Source organism: Podarcis pityusensis (genome assembly GCF_964106645.2).
Source record: "Podarcis pityusensis genome assembly, chromosome: 9".
Lineage (NCBI taxonomy): Eukaryota > Metazoa > Chordata > Lepidosauria > Squamata > Lacertidae > Podarcis > Podarcis pityusensis.
This window is the reverse complement of record NC_138034.1, coordinates 4,364,005-4,384,217: the sequence shown is the minus strand read 5'-3', so window position 1 is coordinate 4,384,217 and position 20,213 is coordinate 4,364,005. Positions and strand designations below refer to the sequence as shown.

The window sequence follows — 20,213 nt, the reverse complement described above, 5'->3', positions numbered from 1 at the left end:
AAATAGTCAGATTTTTTTTTTTTTTAAATGTAGTCCTGGACTTTTCTGCTTCAAATGTATTATACTACCACCATCCTGTAAACCAGCGGTTCCCAAAGTGGGTGGTCCTGCCCCCAGTGGAATTAATCTAATTTAATGTAATAATTTTGACTGGATTTTGAAAATGTGCAATTGATAAATGTGCAATTAATTGTTAATTGTTTTGAATTTTACTGTGTTGTTATCTTCCTTACTGGGTTGTGCAAACCACTATACTAAATGCTGCTTTTTATAGGACAGGGTAAGGGGACATTGGGAATGAGTTTATGGAACCAGTGGGGCAGTGGTCTTAACAAAGTTTGGGAAGAACTGCTCTGAACACTCTAAAATGAGGTTCACTGGGTTTTTAACAGACTGCAGCAGTGAATCTATTTAACAGGAGGATACTTCATCCAAAAGTTGATGAACTTAATCCCAACCATTTTAGGTGACGTCTGACCTGGAAGATTCTTTCGCTGATTTCTCTTTCCAACAATGGGATGCACTTATAACTTCGAAACTCAGCCACTTCGCTATTTCTGAGCTGGAGAAGCCGGAATCTTTTAGATCTGTCAAACTCCTCATCAGAAACAAAATTAAATTCTTGCTGCAGCTGCTCCAGCCTGAAGAAATCAGGAACGGAAGCATCGCCGCTTGTAGCAACCTAAACAATAAATGTTAAGTTTATGGAAAGGTGTTGCAAATTTAGGTGGCTTCTAACCCACCCCTTGCACTGGGAATCAGCACACGGTTCCTCCTGGATGCGGCCCAGCTTCTACCTCCTTGCCAACCCAGATGGAAGAGAGATATTGAGGACATAAGGGAGCAACATTCTGGCCCACCCCCTCTGCAAAAATTAGTTGCAGACCAAGAACCCAACGTGGCAATCTGTGACTATTCAACCATATGCAGAAATACGGCATAGCTCTCTCAGCACTGGGCAGGAAATTCTCTATGAAACTCCGGAGGCAGAGGGAGCTGGGATTGCAAATCCAAGGTTTCAGCACCATGTTTCACGGAGCCATTCTTACCTTTATGAGTTGCATCAGAGCAGCATTGCTGGGGTCGTTTGGATCGAGCTTTGCCTCTGCTACCCACTTGGCAAGTTTCTTCATGTCAGTCAACCCCGATGTGCCAATTGATGCAATGGCATCAATATTCTTTAAAGCACTGAAATGACAACATTTAGTAATATTTTTTAAAACAAACAAACACAAAGTTAAAAGAAATTAGCCTATTCTTTCTGGGACCAGATAAGTGACACTTGTCCTACAATCCATGGTTCTAATAGGTATGGGTTTCTGTACTTTGGAAACTTAGTTCATTTGCCTTTTTATTTGTACCCCAAAGGGTACATTTTGAAACTCACTTCTCAGTATTCCTAATTGCTTAACTTAAACAACAACAACAGCAGCAACTAAAATGTCCTAGAACTCCAAGAAGTTTTTCTGTATTGATTTGTCTCCTAAGGAGTCCCTGCGCACTGGGGCATAAATAAAGGGCAAGTTTTAAGTTTACAGAGAGACGAGGCAACTACAGGGACTCTCCACTACACAAGTTCAACCTACAACTCTTGGGGGGCAGTGAAAAAAGAGGCAGCATACGCCCCCTACTCCCTAATTGGGTTAATTATTATTATTATTAATTATATTTACATAACACCCTTCATCTGAGGTAAAGAAAAATAATACGGTTTTGTGTAGTTCTCCACAAAACGCAAAAAGGTACCAAACTTTTTTTAATTTCAGCAAAACTCTTATATTATTAACATAAGGGAGACAAATGGACAGACCTTGAGCTTTGCAGAATACCAGCAAACTATATCTAGGGGAAAGGCTTGGTCTTAAGGCATATGATACTGGAAATCTGCTGAAATTTACATCTGAGTCTGGTCAGTACTTAGATGGAGACAGCCTAGAAACCCATGTACTGGGCCTTGAGCTCTGTTGATGAATAGTGGTCTATCATGTTAGTCATGTTCAGAGAAGACCCACTGAAATCAATGTACGTCAGTACAGAGATTTCAACAGGCCTACTCTGAGTACAACTAGAATTAGAAATCATGCATAATAAATAAAATGCCTTTTATAGGCAGTGAGCAGACGGGTTTCTATTACTTTATGACCAAACAGATATTAAAATGAAACTGCTTGCCCATAGAATGATTTATCTGACTGCATATACTAAAAATGTTTCTGAAATGCTTGCTGAAGTTCATTTACCTTGAGATTCCAGCATTCTTCTGTGATGCTGGTGGAATTAAGGGTATCCCGTTTTCTCCAACTGCCCAGGAAACACTGCAGGACACTTTGCCTGAGGTCATTAAAATAATTTTATTACTGCCATCGGCTTCAAATGAAAATGGTACACCTGCAATGAGAGACCAAACACATTAGCGTGATCAGATGTAGCAAACAAAAATGTGGCTTGTTGTTACATGCATGAGTGGCCAGAAATCTCAAGCTCCACACCCTTTTCACAAGAATAGGAAGAAGATTTAACATTTCCATTCTTGGTTAGCAGCAAATTTGTTGCTTTGTTGCTTTGTCCAAACTCACCAAATGGTGATTTCGTCAAACCAGTTTGTTAACTCTTACATGCCAGGGACATGCTAGCTAGTCAGTGGCCCAGATCACACTTCCTGAGTGAATGGATCACTAGACATCAGGGTCACAATAGGTAGGCTACTCCACCTATATGTTACAGAGGCCACCAAGGCTGGAGTGGGGAGTGTCCTAAAGATTTAGCCCACCACCCCTCTCCACTCCTGCCCTATAGAATGGCATTGGATACCATGTCAAATTTAGACATGAAAATTCCCCAAATGGGTCATATAGGCTGATCTCATGAGCTCTCCAAAATTTCAGGACATCCTGAACAGATTAGAAACTCAAATTCTAGGAAATATACCGTACTTTTCGCACCATAACACTCAGTCCCCCCCCCCCCCAAAAGGTAAAGGGAAATGTGTGTGCGCGTTATGGAGCGAATGCAGGCAGGCAGGAGCCGCTCTTGCTGGCTGTTCGGCAGCCTCTCTTCCTCCGCTTGGCTCGCTGAGAAGCCGGCAACAGCTGAGCAACCGCTGAGTGTCGGGAGACAGCCTCTCTTCCTCCTGTCTGCCTGCTCTATGGCTTTTTGGCGAGGTGGGAGAAGGGAGGCAGCTCGGAAGCTGGCAAGAGCTGTGCGCAGCGTGTAAAAGCCAAGGTGGGGAAAGGGAGACAGCCTCTCTTTCTCAGTGTCTGCCTGCTCTATGGCTCTCCCTTACACAAATGTAAGCGGCTCTTACTCTGCCTTCTTTACACTGAGCCAGAAGGAGGGACAAAGAGGGCATCCCCTTCCGTCCCTCCCCCAGCACCTCACCGGTAAATTCAAACAAAGCGGCTTACAAGGCTCGTGTCCCTGAGTCTCCTCCTCCTCTTTTTGCTCCAGTTCGAGGCAAGGCAGCTGCACAAATGTGAGTTCCCCCTCTCTCTTCCTTCCCTCCCTCTTCCAACTTCAAAAAATATTCGGGGGACAGCCAGGTAAGCCCCACTCACATACCACAATGGGGGGTGGGGGATGACTCCCTCAAATATTTAATGGGAGGGGTGAAGGCACCTAGGCCCATAGGAGTTGGCTGCTTTGCCTAGGACAAATGTGAGCTCTCCATCTCTCTTCCCTCCCTCCCTCACTCTTCCAACTTCAATAAAATATTGGGGGGGGGGGGGGACAGGTACAGGTAAGCCCCATCTCACAGACTGCAATGATCTCAAGACAAAGTGCATGCACACTGGTACCTTATATGAATGGCAATGCCCATCAGCATGGGGGGAGGATGACTCCCTCAAATATTTAATGGGGGGGGGGTGAAGGCACCTAGGCCTATAGCAGTTGGCTGCTTTGCCTAGGACAAGTGTGAGCTCCCCCCGCCCTTCCTTCATCACTGTATTGGAGATACCATACATTACTGACAGTTCCTTCATTCACGTGGTTACAAAGCACGGATCCACATGGATCCTCAGGATTTTTGCACTGTGTCACCCCAAATTCACCATCAGATCACATAGCATGTCCATGGCTACAGCTTGCACCAAAAAAATCACGCACCCACTGTTGCCTGGGGCCGCAGTGGTGCAAAAACGTGGTTACAAAGCACGGATCCACATGGATCCTCAGGATTTTTGCATTGGGCTACCCCAAACTCACCGTCAGATCACATGTCTGTGGCCACAGCATGAACCACAAAAATCATACATCCGCTGTTTCGTTTAGAATATTTTTTTTCTTGTTTTCCTCCTCTCAAAACTATGTGCGTGTTATGGTTGGGAGCATGTTATAGAGCGAAAAATACGGTAGCTAGTCAAAATATCTATTTAGTAAGTAAATAAGAAATAAATAAAGAAATAAATAAATGAATAAAAAAGTGAAGGTTCCTTGTAAATGCTTATAATCATAAAAGAAACAGGAAAAAGAAAACCAGGGAGTATTTATCGAAAGAAACCTGAAGTGTTTTCCTACATTTTAATCCTGCAGAAAAATCAAAATAATTAATCATGAGTGTAATATGGAACACATGCAGCTCTTGGCTGGCTTGTACCAACAATCGTAAAATAAGACTTTTACAGCCCAATAAAGAAGTAAAGGCAGTATGTATTGAGCTGTTTGACTCAATTAGAGTGTCAGTATAGCGAACAGTGTGTTGGATGTGGACCAGGCAGACTTGGGATTTCAATCCTCATCTCCCACTCAACTATAATGCTCACTGGGTAACCTTGGGCACGTCACCATCCCTTAGCCAAATCTGCACTGCAGAACTTGTTTGTGAAAATAAAATGGGTGGTGGTGGGGGAACAAGGACACACACTTTCTATTCAGGGTTCCGGGGGGCGGGGGGGGGAGGAATAAAAAGAGATAAGGTAATAAATGCCTTTTCTTTAACTATATTTATCATCATACAAGGAGCTCAGGTTGCTATATAAATATGATTCCCTCCTGGGCCTTTTAGGCTGAAAGATCAAGATTAACTCATAGGCATCCAGAGACCTTTGGGGATCAGCAAACAACCCACGATGTCCCAACACAGGGTCTGCAACAAGCATGTGAGCAACTTCTAAACCTTTGGACTTAAAAGACAACTCTGTACCACTTCCCACGCCTTCATGGTCCAGTTGCACACGCTGGTCACTGCTGAATTCCATCTCTTCCACAGGAGCTCTCCCAGTAAGAACCGTAGTCTCAGGGACTGGTATGAACACTTCCACCAACAGGTTAGCACTGCCGAGCCCAACCGTTTCATAGAGCTGTGTGGCCAAGAGCAGAACACCATTTTCATTTCCAGACACTATGCCCTCATTTGCATATAATCACAGTCATGCTATGGCTTACCACAAATGAGGAAACACGAGGCCTTCCAGGAAAGAGATGGTGGGCACTGGGGCACTTGGTTTTTTCCAATGCTACAACATGTGGAGCTCAGCTGGGGTTTGGCTTAGGGTGTCACGCAAACCCAGACTCATGGCTGAGCTATCCCAGATGAACCGCAAGCTGTAAACCATACGAGAAACCCTGGCTGCGGCCTGTGGTTTGTCTGGAGAGATGTTAACCATTAGACCAGTTTTTGATAACACGCTAAGCCAAATAATAATAATGATTTTACTAGATTCAGGTAGGTAGCCGTGTTGGTCTGACACAGTCAAAATATATTAAAAATTTGTCCAGTAGCACCTTAGAGACCAACTAAGTTTGTTCTTGGTATAAGCTTTCGTGTGTATGCACACTTCTTCAGATACCCTGAAGTGAAAATGATTTTACTGTTTAAACCCCAGCCATACTGGGCGGCTTATAGCACATAAAAAATGGTAAAACATTAAACATTTCCCAATACAAGGTTGCCGTCAGATGTCTTTTAAAAGTCAGATAGTGGTTTATTTCCTTGACATCTGCTGGGAGGGCGTTCCACAGGGCAGGCGCCATTGCTGAGAAGACCCTCTGCCTGGTTTCCCTGTAGCCTCACTTCTCGCAGTGAGGGAACTGCCAGAAGGTGCAGGTGCTAGGCTAAAATAACAGAACTGTAGAATTGTAGCGATGGAAGGGACCCTGAGGGTCATCTAGTCCAACTCCCTGCAATGCAGGGGGGAAAATCTTTTCTCTGATGTCTTAACTCACTATGTAAATGGACTTTTTGTGAGGAATATTCAGTCCTTCAAGTCCGCCACTTGTTGTCTGAAGTGGTACAGTCCAGACAACTCCTTGGGAAAAACCAAAACAAAGACAAAAAAACAACCACCCTGGGCCCAAGTGACTATTCCTTTGAGATGGAGCTGTGCATAGCCAGGTCCTCATTACAACTCTTCATAAAACTGGAACTGAAAGTTTTACTTTGCAGTTCTAAGGGCTATTTTAATTGCTTTATTGCACTGCTTATGTTGTTTATTACCTTTAATTGGTATATTGAATATTTCATTAAGGTTTTGTTTAAATTACTCTGTGAACCATGCTGGGGTAAATATTATGTAGTTGTTGTTTTTTACTTTGTAGGAATATAAAATAAATAATGCACAGGACCTCAGTATGTATGTCTATGTACAGTAATATATATATATATATATATATATATATATATATATATATATATATATATAAAAACCCAATATGCAACATACCTGCAGCTTCAAACTCTCTGGCCAGTTGAATATTTGCAAATTGAATATTTGCCCAAAATGAACTCTAAAGTCTGAGCCCATCTGCCGGGACACTGTTCTTGACACCTCTTTTGAATTGAAAAGGACTTTTAGGAACAGAGAACGTTTCTTTACATCTTCGCGTCTTGAAACTTCAGCCCTGGAAACAAGTTTTAAAAGATCACCTTAAAATGTGCATATTCACCAGAAAGTTGTCTTTCACTTTTGGGGTGCTTGACAGGACTTCTATTACTTCAAACATGCAGAACTTGTTATTTATAGAGTATGACAGAGCTCCCAACAAGTATTGCCTCCACACGCTGTAGGTTAACAGGATGCTGCCTTCCCACCTTCTCCGTCAGTGATTATCTGACCGCTGGGTGTCCCTGTGCGGGTCAGCTTTAACCCTTTGCCTCCCTGCTGTGGTCCTGATCCAGAATGGGGCCCCTTGCATTGCAATCTGCATTGCCCAAAGAAGGATGGGTTGCATCCAAAGCTAGTTCTACTCAGATCAGACCTACTGAAATCAATGAACATGACCAACTTGCACCCCTTAATTTCTACGGGTAGGACTTAGTCGGCTATAAGCCTTCATATTAAAAACAAATGGATCTCTTTCGGTAGTGCAGATTCCAGGGGTAGGAGGCCCAATCTTGAATGGGACCAAAGGAGGGCAAAATGTTAAAGCCCCCCCTGCACACACACTTGAACAATAGAATCTTGATCCAGATTCAGCTCTTTGCACCTGCTATCTGCACCACATCATCCAATGACTTCTTGTAGAGCAAGGGTAACTCAAGATTTCAATGAGTTGCAAATTAACATTTTAAAGTAGGGATGTATGAACCATGAGCTAAATAACTGAACAGACATTTCCACCTTACCTTCATAAAAATGTTCATGCATAAGCTCACCTAGGACAAAGCTCGTTTGGAGTGACGCTCCCCGTCAAGCTCAACTCAGGAATTAGAATGGATTCTCCTGGTTTCCTTCTAATCTTAGCAGCTCTCTCTCGAACCTCCTGTTCCACCTCCAACCTGTCAACTATGGGCGGCGGAGGAACAGGCTTCATACGTTCCCCTTCCACACACTCGGATGCTTCTTCTGCTTCATCATCTGCATTTGGGCTTGTTTTCTTCTTCTTTTTCTTTCTGATTTTCTGTGTGTGTTAAAAAAAGATTTCCCCCCTTCAGCAGAGAGCATCGATAAAAACTGGACCTATCTTTGGATTAGTTACTTCTGATAATTTTGAAGTGACCAAACTGATAATAAAAAGTGCCAAATATCTAAGAAAAGAAAGTTTTGCTATTTCTAGCATCAGCCGCTTTTTAGTTTCACGCAGAACTTATTATTATGATAGATTTTTCCTATTACTCCTCATCTGATCTTCTGCCGCTCAGATATGTATCTACACAATGTCATTTAATTCACAAACTTGTATCTCACATTCCTTGGGGTGTGGGTGTGGGTGTGTTTGAGATCCAGGGCAGCTAAAGACAATAAAACCTAAATCCAAACACAAATTTACAACACAACACAACATTTTTTTAAAGGCAGATAAAACAGTGAGATAAAAAGTAATTAAACAAGTAGCCATTTTATAAAAAATCTATCAAGAATGAAAAACTTTGTACAAAGACTGACAAAAAAGGTTCAAAAATTAAAGCTGTACTGAAACGTGTCCTTCCATTTCTCAAAACTTTCCTTCCTTGCGAAAGATTCCATTCTTCTGCCTCTTTCTCAGAGCTCTTTATTTAACGTAACACTGTGTGGTAGCTATGAGTGGTACACCTCTCACCCCGCAATCCCATTAAACATTTTCCCACTGCTCTCCAGCCTCCCCAGCTGCCTTTGAACTGAAAAAGCTCCACAGAAGCTTCATGATTTCTTCCTCTGAGGTTTATTTGAAAGGAAGCCCGGAAGGATGACTGTTGAGGGCCTGAGATATGTGCAGTTGCTGATTTTAAGGAAAGTCCTTCTTTTCGCCCTAAAAACAATGACACTGATTTCTTCAAAAGTAAAAAGACTTTAAAGCAATGATAGACAGCTGTCAGGAACAAAGGAGGCAGTCTCCTCTAAGCCAAGCTGAGGAAAGTCATGCAGTTTTCAAGAAACACAGGCACCCAAGGAAGGTTGCAATGTGCAGATGACTAGAGATTTGGAAAATGAAAGAAAGAAACTGCGTTGGCTGTGGTCATAATTTCTGAATGCAAATGATTTATTTTATCATAAAATCACACAAATATTGTGGTAGTTATAAATATTATCAATAACAGATATATATGGGGGTGCAGCTGTCCTCCCACTTTTGGGGAAATTCTGCTAAGTTCAAGTGACGGTTTTCCCAGCCCTTAAAGATTCCCCAGCTCCTCATGGGCCTCTCCCCTCCTGCTCCACCGCCATGACATCTCATCTCAGAAATGCCATTTTGCAAGGAAGAAGGAAGGGCAGGCTTAGATAACTAGTCTTGAGCCTGTCCCATGCATGTTCAAATACACAATTATGCTCTCTCAAACCTGTGCCTTCTTCCAAGATTTCCACTCTTGAAGTTCAGTTTTATATTCTTCCATTTTCTTTTCATACTCTTCAATGTGTTCTTCTGTTAACTCAGATATTTCAGCCTGAATTTCTGCTTCATATGCCTTCTCGTCCAGCCTTTGATCAACATCTTCCCTTCAACAACAAGCAATATATTTATTACTTATAAGGTTAATTTAAGGTTATCAGAGTTCTGACACCACAACAAGCTGCGATAAATCTAAAAATGGAAGGGGGGAGGAGCTGAAATCCTCCTTGCAGAAAGAGAAGGTTGGGAGGGGGTTGTTAGTTCAGCCTTATGTCTCAATGCCATCTCCTTTCCAGCAGATTCTAGTTCAAATTACCGTATTTTTCGCTCTATAACACGCACCCGACCATAACACGGACGTAGTTTTTAGAGGAGGAAAATCCGTAGGCATGCCACCCGTAGGCATTTCCTCCATAACACGCACAGGCATTTCCCCTTACTTTCTAGGAGGAAAAAAGTGAGTGTTATGGTGCAAAAAATACGGTAAATAGAATACACTGGTGCCTGGAATTGCAGGGGGTTGGATTAGATGACCCTTGGTCCGTTCCAACTCTAAGATTCTATGATAATCAATGAAGGGTTGGATGGGGCTACAAGCAAAAACTTACTCCATACAAGATAGAAGTACTTATGGCTTGGGGGTGAAAATGATCCAGATTTAGGTGTTTAGACTATTTTGGATGGGGTATGTGTTTTTTTCTGAAAAAGAAGGTTCATAGTTTGGGAGCAGGAGCCTGACTACAGTTAATGGAGGCCTTGGTAACCTCTAGGTTAAATGTCAGCAAGATGCTTTTTCTAGGGCTGCCTCTGAAAATTGCTTCAACTGGTACAAAACTCAACTGTTGAAAGTACTAACTGGAGAGGTAGCCTGTAACACTAATGCAGTGACAACTTTGACCGTTCCATCTGCCTTCTTTGCTCCTTTGGGCTTTTGATGTGGGGTTAAAATTTTTGGAAGTCTTTTGGACTTCAGGGTTAGTGTCACCAGCTGTGTTGGTTTTGCCGAGTTACACTTTATTTTGCAACTGATTTACTGTACTTGTTTTTAATGAATATCTTAAACTCTTGTTGGGCACGTTGGGTGTTTCTATTAATGGGAAAGTAGGCTACAAAGATTTAAAAATGAACTGAAATAAGTCTTTGGGTTGATTGACATGCTAGATTTCTGTTTGTTGGGATTTTTTATGTTATGGTCTGGAGGAACATTCAACCCCATGAGTAGGCTAGAGTAGTACATTAGACCTTAGAAATGAATCAGCACCAAATGGAAGCATTAAATCTTATCTTACTGCTACAACGAACAACCAAGTTCCTGTAAAAACATACTTTCTCAGGTAGAGCTTCAGGGGTGTGTTAGTGAACTTCTGGAAATCACGCAGGGATTTTATTTCTTTCCAAACTTTGATAATGGCCTTAAGCAATGTCCGATCTCTTTCTTGCTCAACATCACGAAGTCGTCTTGTCTGCCTGTGCACGCAAACACACATGCCATTAGAGGGAAACACACACTGAATATATGCACCATTAAAAGTCAAATGGTGTGTTGATATTTAACTTTCTCGAATGCAATGCACTGGATTCAATTGAGCCTTAGGGATCCTGCACTGCAGGGGGTTGGAATAGATGATCCTGGTGGCCCCTTCCAACTCTGCAATTCTATTATTAGGGTAAAGCTACTGGCGAAAGAGCGAAGAGAGAAAATGATTAAAGCATCCCCTCTCCCTTACTACTGCTCAAGTAAAACGTCCTTGTGGCTGCATGAAAGATAAACAAAACCCAAAACCTTTAGGACTCACGTACACTGTGATGCATCTAGTTTGGTCATCGCTTAAAAGTTTATTATAAATGTATTTATTTGTCCTTTCCACTGGAGGTGCTCAAAACAGCAAATAGAAATGTGACCAAACAAAACATTAAAACGAAGATTTTATTGTATCGATTATTTATTGTATTTTTATCCCACATTTCCTGCTCCAGTTTGCTCATGGTTCTCTCTACCCCATCTATTTTGTTTACACAACCACCTTACAAGGTAGATGTGGTTGAGGGGTAGTGATTGTTCAAAGATTGCCCAGTGAGATTCATGACTGATAGGGATTTTAATCTCGGTCTTCCCAGTCCTAGTTCAACACTCAACCCACCATCCCATAACTGGATGCAGCTCCTTGGACCTGCATTCTGTGATTCTTAATAGCCAATTATCATTTCCCCGACTAGAGATCTCCAGCTCAGATTGAGTTCATTAAAACAAACCACATCAGCAACATGCCAATGGTTGTGGCTGCCAATCAGCCCACAAATATGTGCAAGTCCCATTATGTGCAAGCCAAATATGTGCAAGCTAAAAATTCATACACATGGCTATGGGCTGAATTATAGCCAGCATGCATAAACAGCAATTACAGTGATCCTATGAAGTAATACTTACTGAAGGTATGTATTATTGTGTCAGTTAAAAAAAACCACGAAGTCAATTTATTTATATCCATATATTTAATTATCTATTTTCTGAATAGAGGCACAAACAGAATAAAGCCATTGAGAACAATGGGTTGTAGCCAACTAATAGTCAGAGTAGACCCATTAAAATACATGGACTTCAGCTGATTAACTGAAGTCCACTGATTTCAGTGGGTCTACTCTGAGTATGACCTAGTTGGATACAACCCGGCTCCTTCTGCTATGAAACAATGCCATTGATGTCATGCCTATGAGGGGCTCAGAACACTAAGACTTTGATCCAGATTTGCATGAGCAGAAAGGACTTTCTCACATAGAGGAGCTGCCAGGGCTGGACTCCATGGCGTGACCTTAGCAACAGGAACCACAACTTCCTTTCTTGCTCTTTTTCCTTTTGAAGGAGAAAGTCCGAACGGACTTGCCCAGCATCTTCATTTCCCACAGGCAGAAAGAAAGAAAAGACATGACAAGTGCCGCCTGGACCACCAGCTATGAGGGGATGAGGGGAAAGGGACCAACCAAGAATGGAATGAATTGGACCCTTTTTCAAAACTTTCTACAAAGGTCGTCAGGCCTGCTGGAGGCAGTGTGCCTGACAATCTTTGTAAAATATCTTTTGGGGAGGGGCCAAGAAAAGAAAAAAGGCATCCATTTGTTCTTTTCTGACTGCTTGGCAAGTGTCCGGGATAGGGCAAGTAATGAGCAGACTAGAGCAGTGGTTCAGGGAGCTGATCATGTCACAGAAACTAGGCCTTCAAACGTCAAGTTGGATAACCTTTCTACACATGCACAAGACACAGTAAATACAAAAGTGTCCTCTACTTGCCTTATTTCAATCTTGTATTCAGTTCTGCTTTGTTTTGCTACTGGATTAAGAATCCCACCTTCGCCAGGATCTAAAATATTCTCCAAGGCATTTCTCAGAGCACGCAGCTTAAAAATAAATCAAGGGGGGGGGGGGGAGTTTAATTGATATATTGTAATTGCGCTACTGTACTCAACCTAAAAAACTGGTAGAGAAAAGAAGATTCTACACTTAGGCAGAACTCAGAGACAGGTGACAGGCGAGCGACAGCTTCTTTCTGTCATATAAAATATATAAAAGTGGATCTTTAGACACTTGCTATATCCTCATCAATAAAAATAAATCATCAATAAAAATTTTAAAAAATCAATAAAAATATACCCTCATCCAAAAGGGATGCGGGTGGCGCTGTGGGTTAAACCACAGAGCCTAGGACTTGCCAATGAGAAGGTTGGCAGTTCGAATCCCCGCGACGGGGTGAGCTCCCGTCTTTCGGTCTTTGCTCCTGCCAACCTAGCAGTTCGAAAGCACGTCAAAGTGCAAGTAGATAAATAGGTACTGCTCCAGTGGGAAGGTAAACGGCGTTTCCGTGCGCTGCTCTGGTTCGCCAGAAGCGGCTTAGTCATGCTGGCCACATGACCTGGAAGCTGTACGCCGGCTCCCTCGGCCAATAAAGCGAGATGAGCACCGCAACCCCAGAGTCGGTCATGACTGGACCTAATGGTCAGGGGTCCCTTTACCTTTATATCCTCATCAAACATGTTATGAAAGGTATATTTGCAATGCTTCACCAGGATTTCTATTTTACTGTGAAGCTTCAAAAAACTATGACATTACCTTATCTGTAAGAAGTTCGGTAATATTTTTCTGCCTCCTTGATAGATACTGATCATACAACTGAGCCAGCTTAGCTGCTAAGACATGCTCACGGCTAAAGCAGGGGTGGTGAGTGAATATTAATCCAGAAATATCGACATCCAGCTGAAACTGCCCTTGAGGGTCCCCGGATCCGACAATGTACTGATTAACAAGCCTCATTTTTATGGCCTAGGAAGCAGATTAAAAATGCAAACACAAAGCAGAGGTTTGAAAAAAAATAAAACAGTTCTCTGAGGTGTACATTAGAGCGGGAAAGAACAGAGCCATCAAACCACAAATGCACATCTTGGCCCCTTTTGGATGTAATGATCCTGGCTTGCTAAACGATGGGTTGCCACGCTGGAAATGAGTGTTGAGCCTCGCTCGTCCCCACGCCTCATACACTGGCTTCAGTACTGCAACACTGTTTGAAACAGAGTTCTCCATGTTAGGATATTTCCGTTCCACCTTAAAAGGGTGCAGGCTTTGTGAGTCACAGAGTCTGCGTATTTCCTGTTCACAGGAAGTTTATGTTGTGTCTTTGCTTTCGTTTCTCTCTCTGTGCCAGAGACACTGAAGCTGGCAGTCATGTTTTCTTTGTTCTGACCAACGCTGAATAAACTTGTAAATAATACTCTCCTGCATGCATATTTCGCTGTGCATTATCTGCTGATAGAGCGTGCATCGGCTCTGGAATGTGGCAGGCTATTTCTGGAGCTCGTGTCGCTAATTGCTGATACTGCGTGTCTACGGGAGATCGATGGATGTCCGGAGGCGGCTTGGGGGTCATGATGGACTTTGTCTCCCTGGCAGTATCCCAACACTCCACTATGTCCAAAATTAGGAACTCTAGTTTAATGACAATTTACTAACCAGGAACATGGTATAAGTTCCCTGTTAGCAAACCAATGTTAAACCAGAGTTATTGTATTGCATGAAATGGGAAACACTGGTTTTAACTGGCAAGGACTGCAGTACCGAAGTCAGCATGCAAAGAAAAGAGGCAGGGGAGGAATAAATGAATCTAGGGCTGATATGTGTCTCCCTCACGCACCCTATCATATGAAACATGAAACTTTGGTTGTACACCTAATTCATTTGCCACAAAATCCCAAAATTAGTAAGGTGGACAGACTGCAAGCAAAAGGTGTACAGAAATCCAGGTCACAAAATATTTCATGTGAGGTGAATTGTGCATACAAATCCTAGCCTCCTGCTTGGCTTCTGCTCCTGAAGTCAGTGTGAGCCAGCGCCAAACCAGACACACTTCAATACATTGCTATGGAGCTTAGAGTCATTTCAGTTCCACAAGCTTGAATGTGAAACCGATTGCACAGGAGGAGTTGGGGTCTGTTTAAATAGCTGGCTCCAAGGCTGAAAAACTGCCCAGTCTTTTAAGCCAGAATAATTTAATCTTCTTATCCAGTAGGCCACACTGCTCTGACAGATCAGTAAGAGGTAGTAACAAACTCACCTTTTTATAAAATGTCACCAGCTCTGGTTCTTTCCCGTCCTCGACTGGGAATATTGGAGGTCTAGTAAGAGACTGTTTAACTGGATTGGGCAAAGCCCGAATCTGGCCATCATCTCCAAACCACCTTTTCCCCTACAAACAACAGAAGACAATAAAAACGCCTGTACTTCACTCAAAATTATCTTCAATAAATGGAAGTCCAGTGACTTTCCATCATTAACCCTACATTCCGCCACTCCCTTCTCTCTGCCAAACATCATCTTTCAGCTGCTTCAGACATCTTGCAAAGTCATCTCTTTTCGTTCAGCCTTTCCCTGACCCATAGACAAATTACTAAATCTCTGTTTTTATGATAACCATTTCAAAGCTTTTCTGCTTTTATTTCTGCACACTGTCCAGATTTTGTAGATATTGCGTAGCTTGGCAAGGCTTTTAATAGGTTAAATAGTTGCCGTGATCCTGCAAGGTGTGTGCATCCAGGATTCATGTGTCCATCACCAGAATTAAGTGCTTTTAAAGCAATGGGATATGCAACATTGGGCACGGCACACTTCCATGCGGGCATAACCACACACCCACACAGGGTCGCAGAAAACCCCACAGAGCTTTGTTCCTTTAGGGATTGCCACACACACAGAGCACAACAGGCCATTAAAGGAACAAATGTTCCATTCCCCCCATAGCTCTTTTGTCTGGCACACAGTGCTTGAGTCACTATGCCTGCGCTTAGTTGAGCTCTATGCCTGCAGATCGTGTTCATTGTTTTATTAAAAATAAATAGATAAGACTGCATGGTTGAAGATAGCTAAATGTTTAAAATACGGTCTGACCAGCTCTGTCAGTTCCGTATCTGCATTCTGAAAACCTGAAAGGAAACAACCAGTTGCCTGTCGTTCACTTTGTCGATTAATTAAGACACACACGCAGCTGATTTTCAGCTCTTATGCCATACACATTTATGCTGTTTAAATAATTCTACCGTGAAATCTTGAATAGATTTGTAAGAATATTTAGTTCACCCTGCAAAACACAAAGCCTTTCCCACTACCAGGGAAACGGAAGTTTTGTTAAAAGGGAAACAAGATGAAAACCCAGCCATTTGAAATCCTGAAGTCAATGCTAAAATGAAAGGGACACAGCTCACATGGATCAACCTCAAGGGCCCTTGGGCTGGACTGCAGAGGAGAGACCCTTGTCAACGTAGCAGGATCACCTAGCCACCGAAAATCACGAGGCCACATCTTTTCCTGCATTGTGTGAAGGAAGCTTCCGCCTGCATTAACTTTTATGATGCTGAAGTGAGGCACTGCTTGAGTGAGTCATTTGAGAATCACAAGGTACTGTAGTTGCCTCCCAAAAAATGCCTGCATTCGTGGCACCAAAATGAGAAAAAGAAGAGGACAATGTCACCTGTTCTTGCTTGAGAATCCTGTTCTCTACAATATTTTGGTTTGACAGTGACACAGCAGGACGCATTCCTGTATACAGACCTTCATCCTCAAGGTACCTTGGCTGCATATTTTCTGGTACCTTCAGAGAGGCAGGAACTAAAAGCAAGAGACACACAGTACACAAACATACTATTAGCCACTAGTCCAGTAATGTTGCCATTACGTGTTGCACTCTCAACATGCACTCTTCTTTGCAATATTTGTTTAGCTTTGAGGAGTTGCTATACCCATATTACAGGCAGAGAACTCAAGACAGAAGTAGTGAATGATCCAAGCACATGGCTGAGAACTAGAACTCTTACGTGTCCTTAAGTCAAAGGGCCTGTCTAACTGAGATGAATAAGAAATAAATTTTAATAGCTTTTGAGTAGTCCTATACAAATCTACCTTAATAATCTGCTGTAAAAATTGATGAGTCAGAATCATCAAAGAAGAAAAATGCAAAACTATGCACAAACCTTGAGCAATTAAACCTTATTTTTACAGAAAAATGAAGGGAACAACTGGTGGCAAAATTATATTTTTCTTAGGACCAAACACCACAACAAATAGTGTTTTTTTAAAAAAAACAAGAACAATTATTCAGGCTGGATGTTTTATATATATAGAGAGAGAGAGAGAGAGAGTGCGCACTGTAATTTTAATGATTTTTTTTCTGTTCTATATAGCATCGTGAGTTCAAATAATTTTAAGATGCCCTGAGTAGTACACAGGGCAGGACATACACTCTATGTCGAAGTCTGCACATCCTGTGGGCTCCAGTTTGCAGTTTGTAACAGAGCTAAAATTGAATTGAGGAGTTTGGAAGATTTAGGGCTGCGTACAATCTTAGTCCTACTCAGAGCAGACACACTGAAATTAATGGGCATGGCTGATTTAACATGGTTAATTTCGATGGGTCTTCTTCTATTAGTAGGACTTAACTGGATACAACCCTTAAGTAACCCAGTGTAAAAAGATATTTATTTACAGCAAGACACCTGCACTTTCCTTGGGGGAAAAAATGTCAATGGTTATTCCAATCTGTATCAGTGGTTTAAATTAAAACAAATTAGGAACTTAGGAAGCTGCTTTATATTAGGTCAGACCACTGGTCTATCAAGCTCAGTTTTGTCTATATACGGTATGCCGACTTGCAATGCCTCTCCAGAGGTGCAGACAGCAGTATTTCCCAGTCCTGTTTGGAGATCTGTGACCACAAAATATGTGTCCTGCCGCTGATTTTTTTGGCCCTTCATCATGTACGTTTAGTCTTGGTCTTGCAGCTTCAGTTCTACATTGCAACCACATCCCCTTAGTACCACCCCTCTGAGGGACTTCCAGGTTAGCGCCATCAGCGAATGGCGGAGTTCCTCCGACTGGAGGAACTGGCTCCGTGGAGACTGGGTCTTCCCGCCGCGGCGAAGGTGGGGACCCGCTAGAAATCCCAGGCAGAGGAAGCCTGGGAACGTGGGGTTCGGTAGGGCACCAGGAGCACCCCCCCTACGCACCGGGAACCCCATTTTGGGGCTCCGGAGTGAAGTGGGGTGAGCGGCGCAGTGCTGCGAGCTGATTGCTACTTTCACGGAGTGAAGCCGCACAGCCATTGCCGGAGAGCGCTGACTTTTTCCTGTGGACAATTGGATTTAAAACAAGTATCCGTGAGTAGAAACGGAAAATTGGATCAAGAAATATTTTAATTTGGCACCGAAGCGGGAAGGTTCAAAACAGGAAGTCCGCCTTCCGCTTTTTGTACATAGACTGAAGCAAAAACCCTGTAAGCTAAAGCCTGGAAAGTCGTTAAAAAAGTTTAAATTTCCTTCATTTATAATTACTGAAACCCCCTTGGAAGCAGGAGACTTTGTTTAACGCCTGCAGGAGAGGGAGTGAAGAAAGATAAGTTTCCACTGTCTCTAACCTGGGAACGGGGTGTCAGAGACAGAAATTCTTGGAGAGGTTCATTAACTGTGAATGGAATACTTTGACAGATAGCTAAAGAAGAGAAATAAATTGCTTCCAATGTTGCCTTCTGCATTCTAAAGAAACAAAATATCTGAAAAACGAAAGTAATTTTCCTTTGTTGGACTTGCCTTAAAAAAATGGATACAAATAGAAATTGTCTCCTCTAGAGGGAGCTTGCTAAATTGTTGCTGCAGTCTACTTGAGGACTCTACAGCTGTCAGATTAAGATCGTGGGACCAGGCCTTGTTGACCTTGACTAAATATGAGCTGGGAGGAAGTTTTGGTGCTTGCTTTATGCAAGACAAGTGCCTTGCTGGAACAGATGCATGAGAAGATGGATTTGATGAATGAGAAAATGGATTTGATGACTGTTGTGGCTAATAACTGTGGACAAACAGGGAATATTGATACAGAAACTATTCAGGGACTAACTCAGGAACCTGTACTGACTGACTGGGCAAGTGCAGAAGATAATGGAGGAGGTTGCGGTTGCATCTCAAATAATACAAATGGAGAGACCCGAGGCCCTACAGGAGTATAAGCCGCTGTCTTTGAAGATTGAAGTTGGAGTCGGCCAGGGGGAGTCTGGAGCCGAGGAGATTCTTAACTTTGGAGAGACCTCGAAATATGTTTTTAAATATTTTTTGGACTACATTGATGACTGTGGGGAGTGGGACTCTGGGGAATGGGCTGGTTGGATGAAGGGAGACGAAGATAATTTTGGGTTGGAATCCCCCAGAGACCTACTCCCCAACGAGAAAGGAAAGAAACTAAGAAAGAGACCAAGAAAAGACAAGGAAAAGTGCAAGTATAAACAAGAAGAAGAAGCTCTGCAGAAGGGACATGGAAGAGACTTAAGGGCCTCGGACATTAGATTACCAGGTTGATGGACTAGATGGAATGGACAGTAAGGACTGACACGACCCGAGACCAGGAAGAAGAGACGTTGGATGAAGATTGGAAGAAAATTTATAAAGAATTTTTTTTTTCCTAGGGAATTAGCCTAAAATTAATGAACATTAGGGAAAATGTTGGAATGAAACTATATGACTCTAGTAGAAAAGATATCAGGAGTTATGTATAATCGAGTATTAAGTGTTAAGCTCTAAAGTATTTTTTGGTAAGATAAGGTTAAATAACTTAAGGTAATTTGAATAACAGAATATGGGGAAAGGATAGAAAGGATTTGTTGAGTTAATTAATAGGTAAATTGTTAAGATAAATTATTTAGTAAAAATTGAGAAAGATGGAAAGAATTTGCTGAAATAATCAATTAAACTAGAATACAAAAAGGGAGGTGTGAGGAGGTCAATGAAACAAGCAAATGGAAGTTAAAGATATGTAATATGGGATTTGTCTCTTCCCCCCCCCTTCTTTTTTATCTTTTTGCTGTATTGCTGCATTGGTTTTTATGTCTTGTTTTTTTCCTCTTGTTTTTTTTCCTCTATGTATTGTAGTGTTGTTTTTAATTTTTTTTCTTTCTTTTCTGCAATTTTGAAATTATTAATAAATATTATATTTTTTTAAAAAAAAGTACCACCCCTCTGAATTCTGCAGCAACAGCAAAAAAAATCCCTTATGAAGATACAGCTTATCATGTCACTTCCATACCATCAGTAAATTACATACCTGACCATATCCTTACTTTCACTGTGATTTGGCTCTCTGATTTTCAATTTAAAAATAAAGAAATAGAGGCTATTTAAACTACTGTATTTCCATGTTAACTGTGCTTTGGACTGCAGTATTGGGTACATTTAGTTTTTGAGAAGTGATAGCCAACAGAGATTAATGACAGGTATTTTGTTCTTGGCAGATCAAGGTCTGGATGGATGTTTCCTTGGCAATGTATGAGACAAACCACCCACCTAGAGCATTTCAGAATTGTTTTGTTGTACACCAAATATATCTTGAATTATTTCATATCCCAATCATTCTGAAAACATGTCCTTTACTTATAGACCCATAAGCTCGACTAATA

The 20,213-nt window shown here is 42.0% G+C and overlaps 1 protein-coding gene across 2 annotated transcripts in view; it reads right to left on the bottom strand.

Annotated features, from left to right (window-relative positions):
• CC2D2A (coiled-coil and C2 domain containing 2A) overlaps window positions 1–20,213 on the bottom strand; it is a 63,211-nt gene that overhangs the window by 24,382 nt on the left and 18,616 nt on the right. For both annotated transcript variants that reach the window (XM_081021492.1, XM_081021493.1), the window contains exons 8-19: window positions 16,251–16,387; window positions 14,841–14,972; window positions 13,346–13,555; window positions 12,526–12,636; window positions 10,570–10,706; window positions 9,194–9,350; window positions 7,592–7,836; window positions 6,660–6,837; window positions 5,141–5,297; window positions 2,241–2,388; window positions 1,050–1,188; window positions 479–682 (exon numbers count right to left, since the gene is read on the bottom strand). In XM_081021492.1, coding sequence (XP_080877618.1) covers window positions 479–682; window positions 1,050–1,188; window positions 2,241–2,388; window positions 5,141–5,297; window positions 6,660–6,837; window positions 7,592–7,836; window positions 9,194–9,350; window positions 10,570–10,706; window positions 12,526–12,636; window positions 13,346–13,555; window positions 14,841–14,972; window positions 16,251–16,387 — 1,955 coding nt within the window. The remainder of the gene's footprint in view (window positions 1–478; window positions 683–1,049; window positions 1,189–2,240; window positions 2,389–5,140; window positions 5,298–6,659; window positions 6,838–7,591; window positions 7,837–9,193; window positions 9,351–10,569; window positions 10,707–12,525; window positions 12,637–13,345; window positions 13,556–14,840; window positions 14,973–16,250; window positions 16,388–20,213) is intronic.